The following is a 16,319-nucleotide window of genomic DNA, read 5'->3' on the forward strand; positions in this document are numbered from 1 at the left end:
GTCGTTAACATTTTTGAGGCCGCTAATTTCACACATTTTTGACAGTGGCATATACGCTGAGATCTTCACCTTAATTTTGCATTTGATTAATAATTTCCAAAGCAGTTGGCACATACACTTGATTTAAAAAAAAATAGCGTACAGTTGCGGAATTAAAATTTCGGGCAGTATTTTTCTGTCACTTCAACAAAATCTTTGTAAACCACCTTTTAGTGTCATGACTTATGATGATTGGTGACTGACATTCAAAAATTAAACTTCTCTGTGTCGGTCACGCTGACATTTTTTGAATTTTGAGTTCATTGCACTGAGTGTAATTAAATAATCGCTTTGAAATGTTGCCTACCCGTTATTATGCCACAAATCACAATTTTTTGAATGCAAATGACAAAAGACAAAAACATGACAAGAGTAAAAAAGTGAGGTTATTAATGTAAAAGTTGTTTTAGAGTTTGTTATAACATTGACAATACTGCCCGAAACTTTATTTCCGCATCTGTACAAGTGCTGAGAGGGATTTTTGTAAAATTTTCCTCGTGTAAATGGCCCGCTATAAACTGTTTCCAGGCAACATGAATTTCATACGCTACCTTCCTAGTAGTATAGTGATGATTCGGGCTTTTGTCACTTTAATGTTAATGTAACCATGGAATCAAAGCTAACATTACATGGGGAAATATTAGATGCGCGCAATTTTTTTGAAATCAAATGTACACATTTTTGAAAGAGACCTCAGTTTTGACCTCCCCCTAAAAAAACAGAACAGATCTGAACCAAATATCTATCTCCCAAAGACAGTTTAACCAATGACATTACTTATTTAACTTACGCCGACTGTAAATTAAAGCAAAACTGCACCGTAATATGTTGGTAACGCCAAATAATACGAGTTTAATAAGACGCTTTATTATCACATGAGTGTGTAGTGTTTAAAGCACGACGAACGTAGCGAGAAGTGCTTTAATGGAACGAATGTGATAATACGTCTTATTAAACAAGTATAATACATATATATTTTATCTACTTTACTTTACTAATCCCAGAAATTTCGGCTGCTCAAGCTTTCATATTAGACTAGGGACTTTCGCGTGGGTTGGTAATAGACATTTTTCACAAAAATGTAAGGTTATACATATTTACTAAATTTACCGCGTAGCTTCATTCGTTACCTTGACGCCTGACGTCAAACGACTGATGTTACCAATATAACAAATGCTAAAAGTTACCAAAAACAGTTTAATAATAATTATGCTTCATTATTAAACTGTTTTCGGTATAATAATGAACCTATTTGTAACTCAAAGTAGATAAAACTATTAATTAAACTGAAAGAATAATATAATCTCTATTAATGCTACAATTTCGTTATTCGAATAAGCACATACCTAGTTTTACAATTCACGTTCGATATCGTAACATCAGGAACTCAGATGTTTTTTGTTATCAATAACTCGTGAGCTTTATTAACTTACGTAAAAATCTCGTTTTTTATTACTTATAAATGCATTTGAATCAATTATTAATTATTATTAAGTATTAAATAATTTAAAATGACTAATACATACTATGCAGTTAACTGCCATCTCTATGTCTATTTACATAACTTTAAGTTTAATTATAAACAAATGTGTCACATAGTCTCTAGTATCTAATAAATAAGTTATAATATTCGTTTTTGGTATTGTCTTATTGCAAGATATGTAATAAAATTTTTACTTATCTGCCGGTGCATCAAATAAAAACTTAAAAATTTTGTGGTATCTGAATGTTTGAAGTAATTTGTGGTACTCATGATATAATTGATATATGTACATGACCTTGGCCGTTTGAAAATGGGCGAACTGTATATTTACGTTGATCGTTAATTTAATTAGATATAAACATAAGCAATATCTATTTGTCAGAGATCTGAAGGATTTTTATGGAAGATGTTAACTTTAATGTTATTTAAATGACGCGTTTACAAACACACGAAACACGGCATCATCCACTATTATAATTAGCGTACTGTTGATCATTTCTACCACCATTTAAACGTCTTGTTTTGTTAATGTAACATAAAATTTCCCGTTCCAAACAAAAAAAACTTCATATATGAAGTTTACGTAATGTTCCATTTATGGCAGCAATTAAAGCATTCATCACTACTTAACAGCAGAAAATGCAAGCTAGCGAACTGCTGCGGTTCTTTCGCTACATCTGTCGGAAATTACCTGTTTTCCAGCTCTGGGCAATGTTTCCATGTTGGTCCCATTGACAACAGGGGCCTTTTCCTGGGTAACACCCCCATTTGGAGTGTTCCCGTTGCCCAAAGCCATTGTGAATTATAACACCTTGACTATGTCACTGCAGAATTATTGTGAAACAGCACTCACAGAACACTTAAACCATATTCGAACTGACTTCTATCACAATTATTTGTTGTTGTTTCGATAAGAGAACCTTTTACTTTGAATATACCCAACAACCCAACACCGATACTAACGCTTCGAACAACAACTTTGATATGATTTTTTTTTACCACTGTTCCCTTCCACGCATTGAAGTTATAAATGACATGCGCGACATGCACTATCTCTGTTGCGTATTTACAATTGTGGCTGTTTGGAGTTCGTCTATGATCACTTGATAGTACAGTACACTTCAGCGCACGCGTAGATTATGAGTGATTCTCAACATTTTTGAAAGGTATATTTTCACGTTTCATTTTTTAAATAAATAAGTTTGAAACAGAACATAATACGAAAGTATACCCACTGATTCACATAACTTTCCGACCCTAACAAAATACAGCCAGCAATACGTTTTTCATGCATATACAGCGTGTCTCAATTAAGACTTTCGAGCCTAATAACTCAGTTATTTTCCAGCGGATTTTTGTGAAATTTAAAATGCAGATATTTTAGACGGTGAAGAATAAAATCCCGTTAATGCAATCACCCAAGTCTTAAAAACGTAATTTTTACATGCCTTTTTAAAATGTTGAATCAATTAAGATTTACATAAAAAATTGATCATCAATAAAAAATGCTGTAGGGAAAAACTCGTCCTTGAAAGACATCTGGTTTGCAAGAAAAAAGCAAAAAACTGTGTTAAACGTGGCTGCAAATGCAAAAACGTAGACGCGTATGAAACAAACGGGCAGTTTTGCAGAATTTTGGTCATCCCTTTTCACAGAAGCGCAGGTGACATATTTGACGTTTATCTTGCTAACCTTACAAACACTTTCAAAGTTAAAGACAACATTTGGATGTAATTTATTATACTGGATGCTTTAATTGTTCCATAAAGGACTAAAACACGATCGGGATATTTTAGCAAGGTAATTTAGTTCACGTACGCTTCCTGTCTCTTCAAATAAATTGAGGACTCTCTTAACCTTAAATTTTGTAAAGTCTACATTCGGATGTTGTTCCACGAGAAAACTAACTGTGTCATTGAAGTTATTACGGAGCCATTCCACGATAAATGAAACCGTTTCAACAAAAAATGAATTTAGCTATTTTTTAAAATTGATTTGTTAATAATGAGTAGAAAGAGCAGGAGAAAGAGTTTCATTGAAGAGTAATGCTGTTTTATCGAACAAGAAAAGAATATTTGAGAGGGCTCGTAAAAGAAGATTCAGGAAAAAGTTGAAGAAAGCAGGAGGAAAAGTTGAAATTATCAGGTTCTCAGTTGTGTGCGTGGAAATGTCCTCAAACATTGAGTAAAGCCTTCAAAAAAGTTAAAAACGCTTTACCGACAAGTACCTACTCATAAACAGAAAGTTTTCTTATTACGATTTTTGAATTTTGAACTTTGTTTATAAAATGTTATTTTTGTTCGTTTTGTATTTAAAAGTACTTGTTTATTGTAATGGTTGGTAAAATAAAGTCTATTAAAATTGAAAGTAATTATTGTCCCGTCCATCATGATTTAAAAAAATCAATAATCACTTATTCATTCACCATTTCTTAAACGTGACTGTTACATTTCATTGATTTAAAAATTACATCAGTGTAATATCAATTCTACTTGCTTTATTAATAAATTCGCATATTTTGTAGATAATACACTTAGAATTTATTTTAACATTATATTCATGTCCCGTCCGTCATTCTACTTTGCAATTAAAAAAAAAAAACAAGTAAACAATAAAGACGATAAAAGTTAGCAATAAAATGAATCATTGGATCACATTGAACAGTATTGTCAAATCTTGTTCTAATTGATTTAAAAAAAAAAGAATTTTTGAATAAATGTTTCCGATTTGTCCCGTCCGTCATAATGGAATGGCTGAACGACACTCTCCATTGACAAAAATTGTTTCCTTTTTCAACAATATTGAAATTTATGCCATTGTAGTCTATTTTTTGAGTATTTTCAATAAATTAACACAATTTGACTTTTCTAATAAAGTGCGCCCACTTTTGATAGATTTTAAGGGATGTACAGTGGCCGGCAAAAAAAGTTAGCCCTCATTTAAATGTCAGTGTCATTAAAGCATTAATTACACATTTGGATTTTGACGTGACAGAAAAGTGATGGCTAGTTTTTACTGCCGGCCATTGTACAAAATGTTGCTCGGCAACTTTTCATCAATTGTTTCAAAAGGTTACTGCTCAAATGCCTTCAAAATTTAGATTAAATTTTTAACAACAAAATTTAATCTTTTCGTTGAATCAGACAAGTGATTTAGTTAATTCTTTATGTAGACACCTATTTTTTAATGTTTAACAATCTTATAATAATTGCGCTTAAAATTACATTTCTTAACTTGAGGTAATTTTATTATTACTAATTGAATCTTGGTCTAAAATATCAGTATTTTAAATTTCATAAAAATCCGTTGGCAAATAACCGAGATATTAGTCTTGAAAGTCTTAACTGAGGCATCCTGTATACAGTATGAGTCAATTGTGGCTTATTTCTGAAATTTTCTTAGATGCAACCAAAAATACTAATTCCACTTACCACTTGATACTTTGATGATAATTTAAATAATAAATTGAATCAAAATTGCGTTTTTGACTACAAATGTCAAAATGACAATGCAGGAAATTTAATCAGCAAAATGACGACGTAAAAAGAAAATTTTGGAGTAAACACACATCAACCCTGTTGTAAAAAATAAAAATATGTCAGCGATTTGGATACCTCTGTAAATACAGGTCGGCAACGACCATGGCATTTTTACGACGTAGGTACCCCATACATGAGAAACATGTCCATTTTCTCATTGTTTGAGTCACAATCGTTCATAACCAAGTTTTAGCAAAACTGTCAAGACAAGGTTGACAATTCTCAGAACAATGAATTAGTAGTTTTGGTTGCATCAAAGACTATTTCAGAAATAACCCACAATTGACTTATACTGTACAGGGTTATTCACGAGTAATAATGGGCCTTACAAACATTGAAACGCAACCAGTTATACATTTTCATCGCCTTCGTGGATCATATACAGGATCTATCAGAACTGGCGGACCAAAATAATACGGTGAATTCATCATCTTCTGGGAATAATAGGAAAAATGTTCAAAAAAATCTTTCTTAAATAGTGATTAGGAAAGAAGCAATTTAAACTGACCAATCCTGTTGTTGATGTTAGGTAGTTAAGTTATATACCTATAAATTAGTTTTCCTGCTTTATTTGTAACTATGGATGCATTTCAAATTATGCATATGCAGTGTTGGGTATCCGCATTGTTTGTGCAATGACGGACGTTTTTAGGTTATAGTATTTTTCAGGTTACAGTATTTCTGCTAGGATGTTTCCTATTGGGAAAACGAACTGCGTACTCCTGAGCAACAACTGTGGCACTCTCATAACACTGTCCACATAAGACAAGCATACTTATCAAAATATTCTGAAGAAGCAAACATTAAGCGTTTTTAATGACTTTTATTTTAAAATCCAATGAGGATGGATTTTTTTAAATATTTTTCCCATTGTTCCCCGAAGATGATGATTTCACCGTATTATTTTGGTGCGCCAGTTCTAATAGACTCTGTATTTTTATTTTTGCAAATTGTTCTGTCAGCTGGGAAGCAAGAAAGCAACAAACAGTAGCACTCTCGAGTACAGAAGCAGAATATATGGCTTTATCCGATGCAACAAAAGAAGCCATCTATTTACGACGATTTTTTAAAGGAGGTGTTGGACATAGATAAACAAATTCAAATAATGAACGATAATCAAGGTGCAAGGAGCCTCGCACAAAACCCAATTCAACATTCCAGAACCAAGCACATATTGAGTGATTCAAAATGATTGTGGCCAAGTATGACAGCTATGTACGAAAATTTATCTGGCAACTGTGTGGGTAGGGTAGAGTTGACATTTCTTTGACAGTTCATAGGCGCGCAATTTTGACAATTGTCAAATCAATGTGCAATGGTATTAAAAAATCAAATGCACGCTTATGAAATGTCATACAAATGCTAACTCTACTCCACCCACACAGTTGCCACATAAATTTTCGTACATAGTTGCCATACTCGGCCACAATCATTTTGAATCGCCCAATAGATATCAGGCATCATTTTATACGAGAAATATTGCAAAGAAAAGAAATATAAATTAAATACATACAAACGAGTGATATGCTCGCCGATTTTTTAACGAAGCCCCTATCAAAATTCAAACATAACTATTGCCTGGAAAATTCCGGCATTAAGAATACAGGATGTCCCAGAACTGGCTCCCCAGAGAAAAAAGGGAGCCTTAGGGCGAATATATTAACGTGTATTTTGAAGAAAAAAAGTCCTATCTCAAATCATAACCGAGAAAAGACATTCTGAAGTTGACCATTTAGAATTGAGCATCATTAAGGTGGAATAATCGCAATTTTGCGTTGCCTAGGTTTCCTTTTTATCCGTAAACCTCTATAATTCTGTCCATTAGATTTGGTCCACTACATTTATTAGAGTGATTGTTTACGTCAGTTTGACATTTGTTATACAATTTCGCTGCGATATTTAATTCAAGTGTATCATTTAACATGTATTCTTCCTCTGAGTACGTAGATATGATTCTTACTTTTGCGCGATGTGGGAACAATGCACATGAAGCAGTAAGGTTGTACCGTGAACAATTTCCACAAATACAAAGTCATCCGGATCATGAAACAATCCTGAAATTAATCGCTCGAGGTCGAGAAACGGGTCAGATGCAGCCAGTTCGAAGAAGAAGTTGGGGGTGCTCCAAGAAATGTAAGGACTGTCGAACACGAGGAAGCCGTATTGAATGTCTTTGAGGAAGACGGCACCCGGAGTATTCGAACAGTTTCTCGTGAAATGGGTTTATCCAAGAGTTCGGTGCAGAGAGTTCCAGCTGATAATAATAGGAGGCATCCATACCACTATACAGGAGTACAACATCTTCTCCCAGAGGATTATCCAATTAGGCGAGAGTTTTATCTATTGTTAATAAACCAAAACGATGCTCCACACTTCTTGTCACGGATACTGTTTTCTGATGAGTCGCTATTTTGCCGGTAAGGTTGTTCCAATTATCACAACCTTCATATCTGGGCAGAGGAAAATCCAAGGGAATTATTTCCCAGAGGTTTTCAACATAGGTTTTCTGTTAATTTGTGGACTGGGCTATTGGGCGATCGTTTGGCAAGTATAAGCGTGGTGGATCCTTCCATTTGTTAAAATTTCGAATCCCCGGCTCTAGATTGGACCGTTTGAATTCCCCACAAGATTAACGGGGGCAAGATATGCTCAGTTCATTGGCAGGGAGCTACCTGATTTACTTGAAATTGTACCTCTTGCTTATCGCATAAATGACTGGTTCCAACATTTTAGCAAAAACGTTCGGGAAATTTTGGATAACCAATATCCACAGCGCTGGATCGGTCGAGGAGGACCGCATCATTGGCCTGCCAGGTCTCCAGATCTGAATCATTTATCGGCGGCCCATAAATTCAGAGGCTGATCTGAGAGTTCGAATTCAGGGGGCTTTGTTTCAGTTACTGAAGAAATGATAACGTAACGCTACTACAAGAAGTTTGTTACGTAGAACACAATTGTGCATACAAATGAATGGTGGTCATTTCGAACATCTGCTTTAACATTGTTACCTATTTAAATAAATGGTTCTTTTTAGAATCGCCATTTTTATTGTTTTATTTCGAATTTTGCAATTGTCAAGTCTTGATGTTGATGACAGATAAACGTTAACGAATTTTTATATCGGTAAACGTCAAAATTCCAGTTGCCCAAACATTTTATTGATTTGTGCGATATCAGAGATTTTTTGTTGTTGTTTAGCAACCGATCGGGTTTTTTTAGTGACACCTGAGGACGAGCTTCCGGGATTGGTGAAATTAAAAACTTTATAACTCGGTAATTTGAGCTAGCAGAAAATTTATTTTAGTCAATTTGGAGTCACTTTTGTTGTCGGCACATGCCTGTTTTCTCTGGGGAGCCAGTTCTGGGACACCCTGTATAGAATAAAGAAAAATAGTAGTTTATTTGACGAGTTTGTGTGTAAATTGGGCCTTTTTAAAGGCCCACGAGTGCCAAAAAAGGCCCAATTTACACACGAACGAGTTGAATACAACGTTTTTTTGTTCGACGAGCCCCTTAAAGGCTCCAAATCGCTTAAAACCTTCAAAATTAGCTTGACGTTTCGTTTTGACAAGTTGTGACATTTATCAAAATCCGTTCACATAGGAGAAAATTCTCAAATTCTGACAGTGTCGAACAAAAAATAAATTTAAGGGGGGCTGTTGTAATAGAGGTATTTTCATATTTGGTGGCGAAAACAAAAGACTGAGAAATGTCACAAAAATGTATTGTCAGTGTCAAATTTCTCATAAACGCCGTAAAAAGGAATGTCTAGGTAAATTTAAATTTTCGCTAAATAGATTGAAAAAACAAATTCGAAGGAAACCAGTTTTTGTCAGTGCTTCAAAAGGAAAAGTTATTCTCATATAATCAAACGTATTACAAATTATTTCTCTAGTTCGACGATGCATAGCTTTCTTATTGCCAATTTGCTGCATTTCTGTCGCAATCACGGACGTCTTTGAGAAATTTGACACTGACAATACAAATTTGTGACATTTCTCAGTCTGTTGTTTCCGCCACCAAATGTGAAAATATCTCTATTAAATTATATTTGGTTGATATAAAAACAAATGAATATTATAAAATACTTAGTTTGAATAAAAAAAAATATAAACAAAAAGTCTGTCAATAGTTTATTGAATTAAAAGGATTCTTCTAATAATTTAAAAATTTTGAACACATTGGTGGTTGAAATTCAAAAAGGTATATTATTATACTCATGTCATATCGTGAGGAAATTCCTTAACATTGACACAGAACATAATACAAACAAAGTCAAAATGCGGAAGCGAGACGTCGGTAATTATGTTAATAAGCACTGCACTATTACTTGATAGTATTATCCGTAATAGTGTATGTACTCCGGCAAAATTGCCGTGCCGCCGGGTGGAGGTGGGATTGAAATGTCAAGTTTACTTCGACAAAAAAAAAAGCTCTCGTGTAATTATAAGTGAAAAAATTTATGTCAAAATGAAAAGTCTAATTTATTAAGTCAAGTGGATTGTCAAGTCGAATACAATTCGTGGTCTAATTTTTCTGCAAAATTTGTCATTTAAGACATTCGTAGCTTTTGCTTTTGGAAAATTACAAAATTAATTTTCGTTGCAAAAGCTACTCATGCCTTAAATGACAAATTTTGTTGGAAAAAATTATACCACTTATTGTATTATACAGGGTAATCCAATTTTTTTAAATGCTCTAGCAACTTTATTTCTTATCCGATTTCAATAAGCGATATATCAAATGAAAAGGCGTTTAAGGGACTATGAACTGCCATATAATATTTATTTTTTAAAGAAGCAGTTTAAGTGAGGTGATATTTAACTTTCTTATTTTAAATTGTGACATGTTTTTCATTACTTATTTTTAAAGTCACTATTTTTCTAAACATTGCTGTATATATTGTTTTTTTTTAAGTTTTGAAGAAATAAAAAAATTTAATAAATAATAATTGAGACATTTTAATGAAAAAGCGAATAAAATCACATGATTTTATGCTCAGCAACATTGCTTTGTGAGACCTGTCAACTAGAGCATTTGTGACGCAAAGAATTTCACAAGTTGTTAAAATTGCATTTCCTCGTAATCGTGAGTAAAAGTGAATACCTTTGAAGAAATGACCGACATGCTACATGTCAAATCTAAACTCCATTCGAGGTACGGAAACAGCGGGTCCTTTAATTGTCAGGCTTGCACGAGTCAAACAACCCCTTGTTCCTGATCTTGTTGAACTCCTTGTTGATATTGTAATTCTTATAGAATTCTACATAGACGTTCTTCCTGTGATCGTCAACCAGGATTTTTTGAGCGAACGCCCCGACCGTACACTGACGGTGGTTGCGATAAGATACTTCTTAAGTCGTATTTGCATTATATTGCTTTCTAGCTGTACTTTAGCGCTTTTCGTTTTTGCGGAGCGCCTCACCAGGATAAGCGGGGCTACCTTCTATATCATGAGAAAAGGTTAGCACAGAAATCCAAAATAAAGTTTAAAAAATCATATTTATATTGTGAAAATTATCAAACAAAAAACAACAGAACAAGTAAAAATTTTCACTTATAATATCCCTAGTGCATTGATTATTTCCGGAAACTTTTTCGAATGCATTTCTAAAACGTATTAATTAGCCCGAGTGGAACACGAGGGCTAATTACGTTTTGGAAATGCATGAGAATAAAATTTCCGGATATTAATCAATGCACGAGGGCATATTCGGTAAGAAAATCGCAACGACACGGACATTATGCTTCTTAAATTATAAATTTTTAAATCGTACATTAAAGACCAATAGAAAAATTTATTCACGAGCCATAACCAAGACAACAACAAAATTTCTTGGATTTTTAATAAATGATTTTGATTGGCTGAAAAAATTTCCACTTATTAATTTCATGTTGGGTTAGCTAGGTGCAAAAAATTTCCAGGAAATTTCTATATTGTTATAGAAACGACACCGAATTCTGTTTTTCTATTGGCTATTTTTAAGTGTCGTGCGATTTTCATATAAAGTCTGTCTCAATTCTAAATTTCCACCAACACTGCATTCTACGTTCGAAATACAACCGGCAACAATGTTTGGTGAAAAATGCGTCAGATTGTATTTGTTAGGTTATCTGTCAATTTCCGTTTTTACAACTCAAAATTTTAGAATAAAGGAAAAGAACGAAAACCTTTTTTAAAATGCAGCAAGTAAGTAGACGGAAAATCAAATTCTAAAAGTAAAATAAACTTATGAACTAATTTTAATGTTTTCGAATCATGTTTGTGAAATAATTATATTGCCAACTTTGGTTATTAAGAATCGCCAGTTTAGAAATATTTTTATTTTGCCAACATAATTCAACAGGTGGTGGAAATTTAGAATTGAGATAAACTATACATATAATATTCCAAGGGACAGATATATTGCCGGAAATTTTTTCGAGCAGTCCTGACACACGAGTGTTTGTAGCAAGAAAATTACACGACGGCGCCAGCCCGAGGGTAATTTTGAGCGACAAATACGAGTGTTGGACTGCAAGAAAAAATTTCTGGCGATATACATATATCTGTCCCGAGGTATATTCGAAAGAGAATCGCCCGAAAAAACTTCTCCCTAGGTAAATTATGTCGGAAATTTTCCCTAGGGAAAATTTCCGCTTAATTAAATTGTGATTGGTTGCTATTCAAATAATTCGGAGTTGTGATTTGTCAATATAAATCATGTGACATTTGAGGGCGATTCTCAAACTAATTATTTTATACTAAATATTGCTCAAAAGCCATCCCTTGTTGTTCAATGCACACTTGGCATCGCCGTGAAACCTCCAGTGCAGAGTTCAAAAGAATATCGGCTGATATTTCTCTACACGCGTTAACAATTCTCTCTCTCAAAACTTCTACACTGTTGGGGCGTGTAATGTGTATCAGATTCTGTAGATATCCCCAAAGAAAAAAATCTAAAGGGGTGAGATCTGGTGATCTCGCGGGCCATCAAATTGGTCCGTAAGTACCAATCCACCTGTCACCAAATATCGTATCAAGTAAATTCGCATTTACTCTTGCATTATGCTCTTGCTTGCTCTTGTTGAAAATACATCCTATTATACTGTGCCAGCGGTAATTCTTCAACAAAATTTTCTACATACAGCAAAATTTGACGATATTTTTGGGCATTTAACTTCCCTTCGATGACAAAAGGTCCAACTAATCGATCTCCAAATAAACCACACCATACCATACCATAGGAAGCGCCTTTGAAAATGGGTTTGGACAGTAATATGGGGGTTTTCACGTGCCCAGTGTCGATGATTATGGCGATTAAAAACTCCGTTATTTGAGAAAGTGCATTCCTGGATCTCCTTCTTCTATGCCTCTATGGCATGAACTTTTTGTGGAATGTACGGTCTCACTTTGTTTTTTTTTAAATATGTACGTTGAACTGTTCCATAGAAGTTCCTTGTTCAGACGCTATTTGACGAATAGAAGTGTCAGGGTTTTCTTCAATGCTCAACATAACATCCAGTTCTACGTTTTCGTGTCTGGGAACTGGATATTGTTGTTTTGGCTTTTTGAACGCACCATAAATGCGAAAATTTGTCTCTAACTGTTCAAATTTTATGTGGTAGGGAACTGCCCGATTAGGAAAACGCTGATGGTAAAGACAAATAGCGGCCGGTGCACTTTTTTCACACTCAAAATACGCTTGTATGTACCATGTCGGTCATTTCTTCAAAGGTATTCATTTTTACTCACGATTACGAGGAATTGCAATTTTAACAACTTGTCAAATTCTTTGCGTAACAAATGCTCTATTTGACAGGTCTCACAAAGCAACAAGAGTTTTTTCATTAAAATTTCTCAATTATTATTTACGAAACATTTTTATTTCTTCAAAACTTTTCAAAAAATAATGACTTTAAAAATAAGTAATGAAAAACATATGTCACAATTTAAAATAAGAAAGTTAATTATCACCCCACTTAAACTGCTTCTTTAAAAAATAAATATTATATGACAGTTCATAGTCCCTTAAACGCCTTTTCATTTGATATATCGCTTATTGAAATCGGACAAGAAATAAAGTTGCTAGATCATTTAAAAAAAAATTGGATCACCCTGTATATGAAAATATCTACGTCTTGCCAGGCTGCTTTCCAATAATCAGATGTGGAAAATGGTTACATGAGAAATTCTTCTTTCCAAAGTGGTTTACGTGATTTTAATCTATAGGGTGGTAAATTTGCCGTGTCTTGTGGTATGGGGTATAATACATGTTGGGTGAATTTTGAAATGTATCCCAAATGCGTTTTGTGATGTATTTTCTCCTAATATCGTACGGAATAATGTGTGCTAAGACATGTAACTACGGTATTGAAGTAGATTCTAAAGTACTCGTTATAATTCGAAGTATGGTATTTAATTGAGCATCTATTTTGTTCAGGTAATCAGGTGTGTACTGTTCTTCCAGACAGGGCAACAATATTCTGCCGTAGAATACACTAAAACTATGTAGTCGTGTCATACGTAGAGTGTGGTGTGCATTCGTTCCCCACAAGCACAAGCCTGCGAGTTTATCTATAATGTAAATGTTAATTCTCGTACCTCGTTTTCAGTTTCTGTCGTAACTTTTCGATATGTTATTTGAAGGTATGGGGGATGATCAGGAGACGCCGTAGAACACGTTGGGGCCTATCCCAATGTCGAAGGCGACCGGGACCTAAAGTGAACAATGACCCTATTTTTTTGTTTGTTTACGAGATGGAAACAGCAAACTTTTGTCTTTTGAAGGTTTGGGCAAAGTCGCTATTTTTGTTTAAAAATCAATATTAAAATTTGGCTATAAAAAACTGAAAAATATATAATATACTTTTGAAATTATGAAAATAAAGAGGTAATTACCGCTTGATGTGAATAAACAGCAACGAAAATAAAGTATATAATAGACCTTTAATTTTACATGTGAAGTCATACATTTAGAATGATGACTTCATAAACTAAGTACGTAGGTACAGTACAGTTGTGTTCATTAAAAAAATATCAGAACATCACTATGGATGTGTCTTTGTCTTTATGTGGAACTTGTTTTTTTCTATTTTTATGTTCAATAAGCCTTATTAAGTGCGTACACGCAACAAAGCTTATATCGGGCGTTCAAATGAAATCCTGGGCTGAGTAGGCGTTGGAAAAATTAAACCGTTTAGAACAGTGTATATGCCGTTCACGATTATTTTAAACACGCAGGAGGCCGCGATATTTTTTTGTTAGATTGGCGTCAGGTCCTGTCATATGACGTTTCATTTTTAAATATTCGCATTGTTGTCAATTCCGTCATTAATTTAGTTAATAAGAATTTACCCAGAACTGCCCTACAAATATGTATGTTTCATTTCAATTACAATTTTACGATTATTGTTCCTAATGCGTTCAATTATTTAAAAAATGTAACAACTTGGGAGCAGTGTTCGGTTGAATTATAACCTAAAATAGATTTATTAAGACATCACAATACTGCCAACTAAAATGTCAGATTTTCATATAGTAAATTCAAAAAACTCCTGGACTGTCAAAATTAAATTTTAAATAAAATGCTTGTTTTGACTGTACTTGGATATAAAAAAATTTGGCTAGAGTGTACCGACATCAAAATTTAGTTACAAAATATATTTAGGTTATGTTTTCATTTTTAATCATTGAACTAAAAATGTTTTGAATCATTCATTGCTTCGAACACTTGAAGCGAAATGCAGCAACTAAATGAATTAGAGCAATTTAATAAGTTTATAGAAAACACGCGACAAAATGAAAACAGTTAACAAATTAAACAACAACCAGAATCATCTAAAATAAACTAATCTGTTTCATTTATTATTTAACACTTGATTAACACTTATCTCTCCAAAATTTTGATTTCTGAATCACAAGAACGAACACCAATTCTTAGTTAACAATACTGGACCGGCTTTGGCACAAATTTGTAATTTCTTCCCGTTATTATCACTTTTTTGTTTATTCCTCACGTAGAGGGATATCCCTCTACGGTTCCTCATAATAATTTCTTATGGCCCTCTTCTCTCGCGCCAATAGAACCACCCTAGACCCTAGTTCGTTTTGAACTTTCCATTTTAACCTTTTTACAAAATACACTTAAATAATTTTGCAATTTATTTGACAATGTCAATTTAAAGAAATGAATAGTTTGAAAAATTAAAAAATCATAGATAACAACTGGGCAATATGAAAATAACTAGTGATTTAACCAACCTAACAACTGTAATTTTGATTTTGACAGTCCAGATGTTTATTGAATATTGAATAGATAGTCCGAATTTGAAATAATCGTGAATGGTATATTATACAGTGTGGAATAAAATGATTTACCTACATCTAGTTACCTTTGCATTACCCTTGTAAAAATACGAAATGCCGCTCTACAAAAAAAAAGAAAGCCTAACCTCAAAATATTCCAAAATTCCAAATGTGATTTATTGCGAAGGGATGATATGAATGCAAAGTAGAGATTGAAATTAAAAAGGAGCTAACAAAAGCAAGTCACAGCTAGTGTTGAAAGTGGCCACCAACGTTTGTTAATTCAATTTAGTAAATTGTAACAATTGTCAATTCGATTGATGACATTTATTGACAGAACTAATAGTTCGGCACTTCAAAAAAAAAAAGTATAGCGGTACAGGAAAATTTACATGTGCAAAAATTCCAAAGGTCACTAGATGTAAATCATTTTATTCCACACTGTACAAAGAATCACGTTTTTTCTTTATTTTTTTCGAAAATTTTTATTTGACATTTTTAAATGACGTTTGTCATTTTACGATGAATTAATTTATACCAGGAAGTCATGCTATTGCTATTTATTTGTTTGTTGACCCCATTTACAATTTGCATTTTTGAAAAATAGAAAATATTGGCAAGATTCAGAATATTTCAGAGGAAATACTTGCAGAAACTGAATGTACCTTCATCGTCGTAGACAAATGTCTCTATGTTAAAGGCAACTTTGAAAGTACACCGAAACTTCTGGTGAAACTACAGTTACATCTATTATTGCAGTTAATCTGTCTTCGCCAATGAAACAAAAAAAAGACTAAATATTTTCTTTTTGGAAAGGAAACAACGCCAATGTTTTGTCTGTTAATGTGAATATTAATGTAAATCTTAAGTAGATCTAAATAAAGTTATTCTGACTTTAAGGCTATAGTGTCTTATAATATAAAACATTAGTGTTTTATTAATCCCATAAGACGTCTCAAAACAGTAGAAT

The 16,319-nt window shown here is 33.4% G+C and overlaps 2 protein-coding genes across 6 annotated transcripts in view; both read right to left on the reverse strand.

Moving 5' to 3' along the window:
• The window catches only part of LOC138122437 (ankyrin-3-like), a 67,257-nt gene extending 64,730 nt beyond the window's left edge, over nucleotides 1-2,527 (reverse strand). For 3 of the 5 annotated variants that reach the window (XM_069036698.1, XM_069036697.1, XM_069036696.1), the window contains exon 1: nucleotides 2,214-2,526. In XM_069036698.1, the coding sequence (XP_068892799.1) occupies nucleotides 2,214-2,318 (105 nt within the window). In that variant the 5' untranslated portion in view covers nucleotides 2,319-2,526. Of the gene's footprint in view, nucleotides 1-2,213 lie in introns of all 5 variants that reach the window. The other 2 variants (XM_069036701.1, XM_069036699.1) reach the window with 1 other exon arrangement.
• The window catches only part of RpS24 (ribosomal protein S24), an 84,528-nt gene that overhangs the window by 41,200 nt on the left and 27,009 nt on the right, over nucleotides 1-16,319 (reverse strand). The window lies entirely within an intron of this gene.

The sequence above is a fragment of the Tenebrio molitor genome, chromosome 1 (genome assembly GCF_963966145.1).
Source record: "Tenebrio molitor chromosome 1, icTenMoli1.1, whole genome shotgun sequence".
Lineage (NCBI taxonomy): Eukaryota > Metazoa > Arthropoda > Insecta > Coleoptera > Tenebrionidae > Tenebrio > Tenebrio molitor.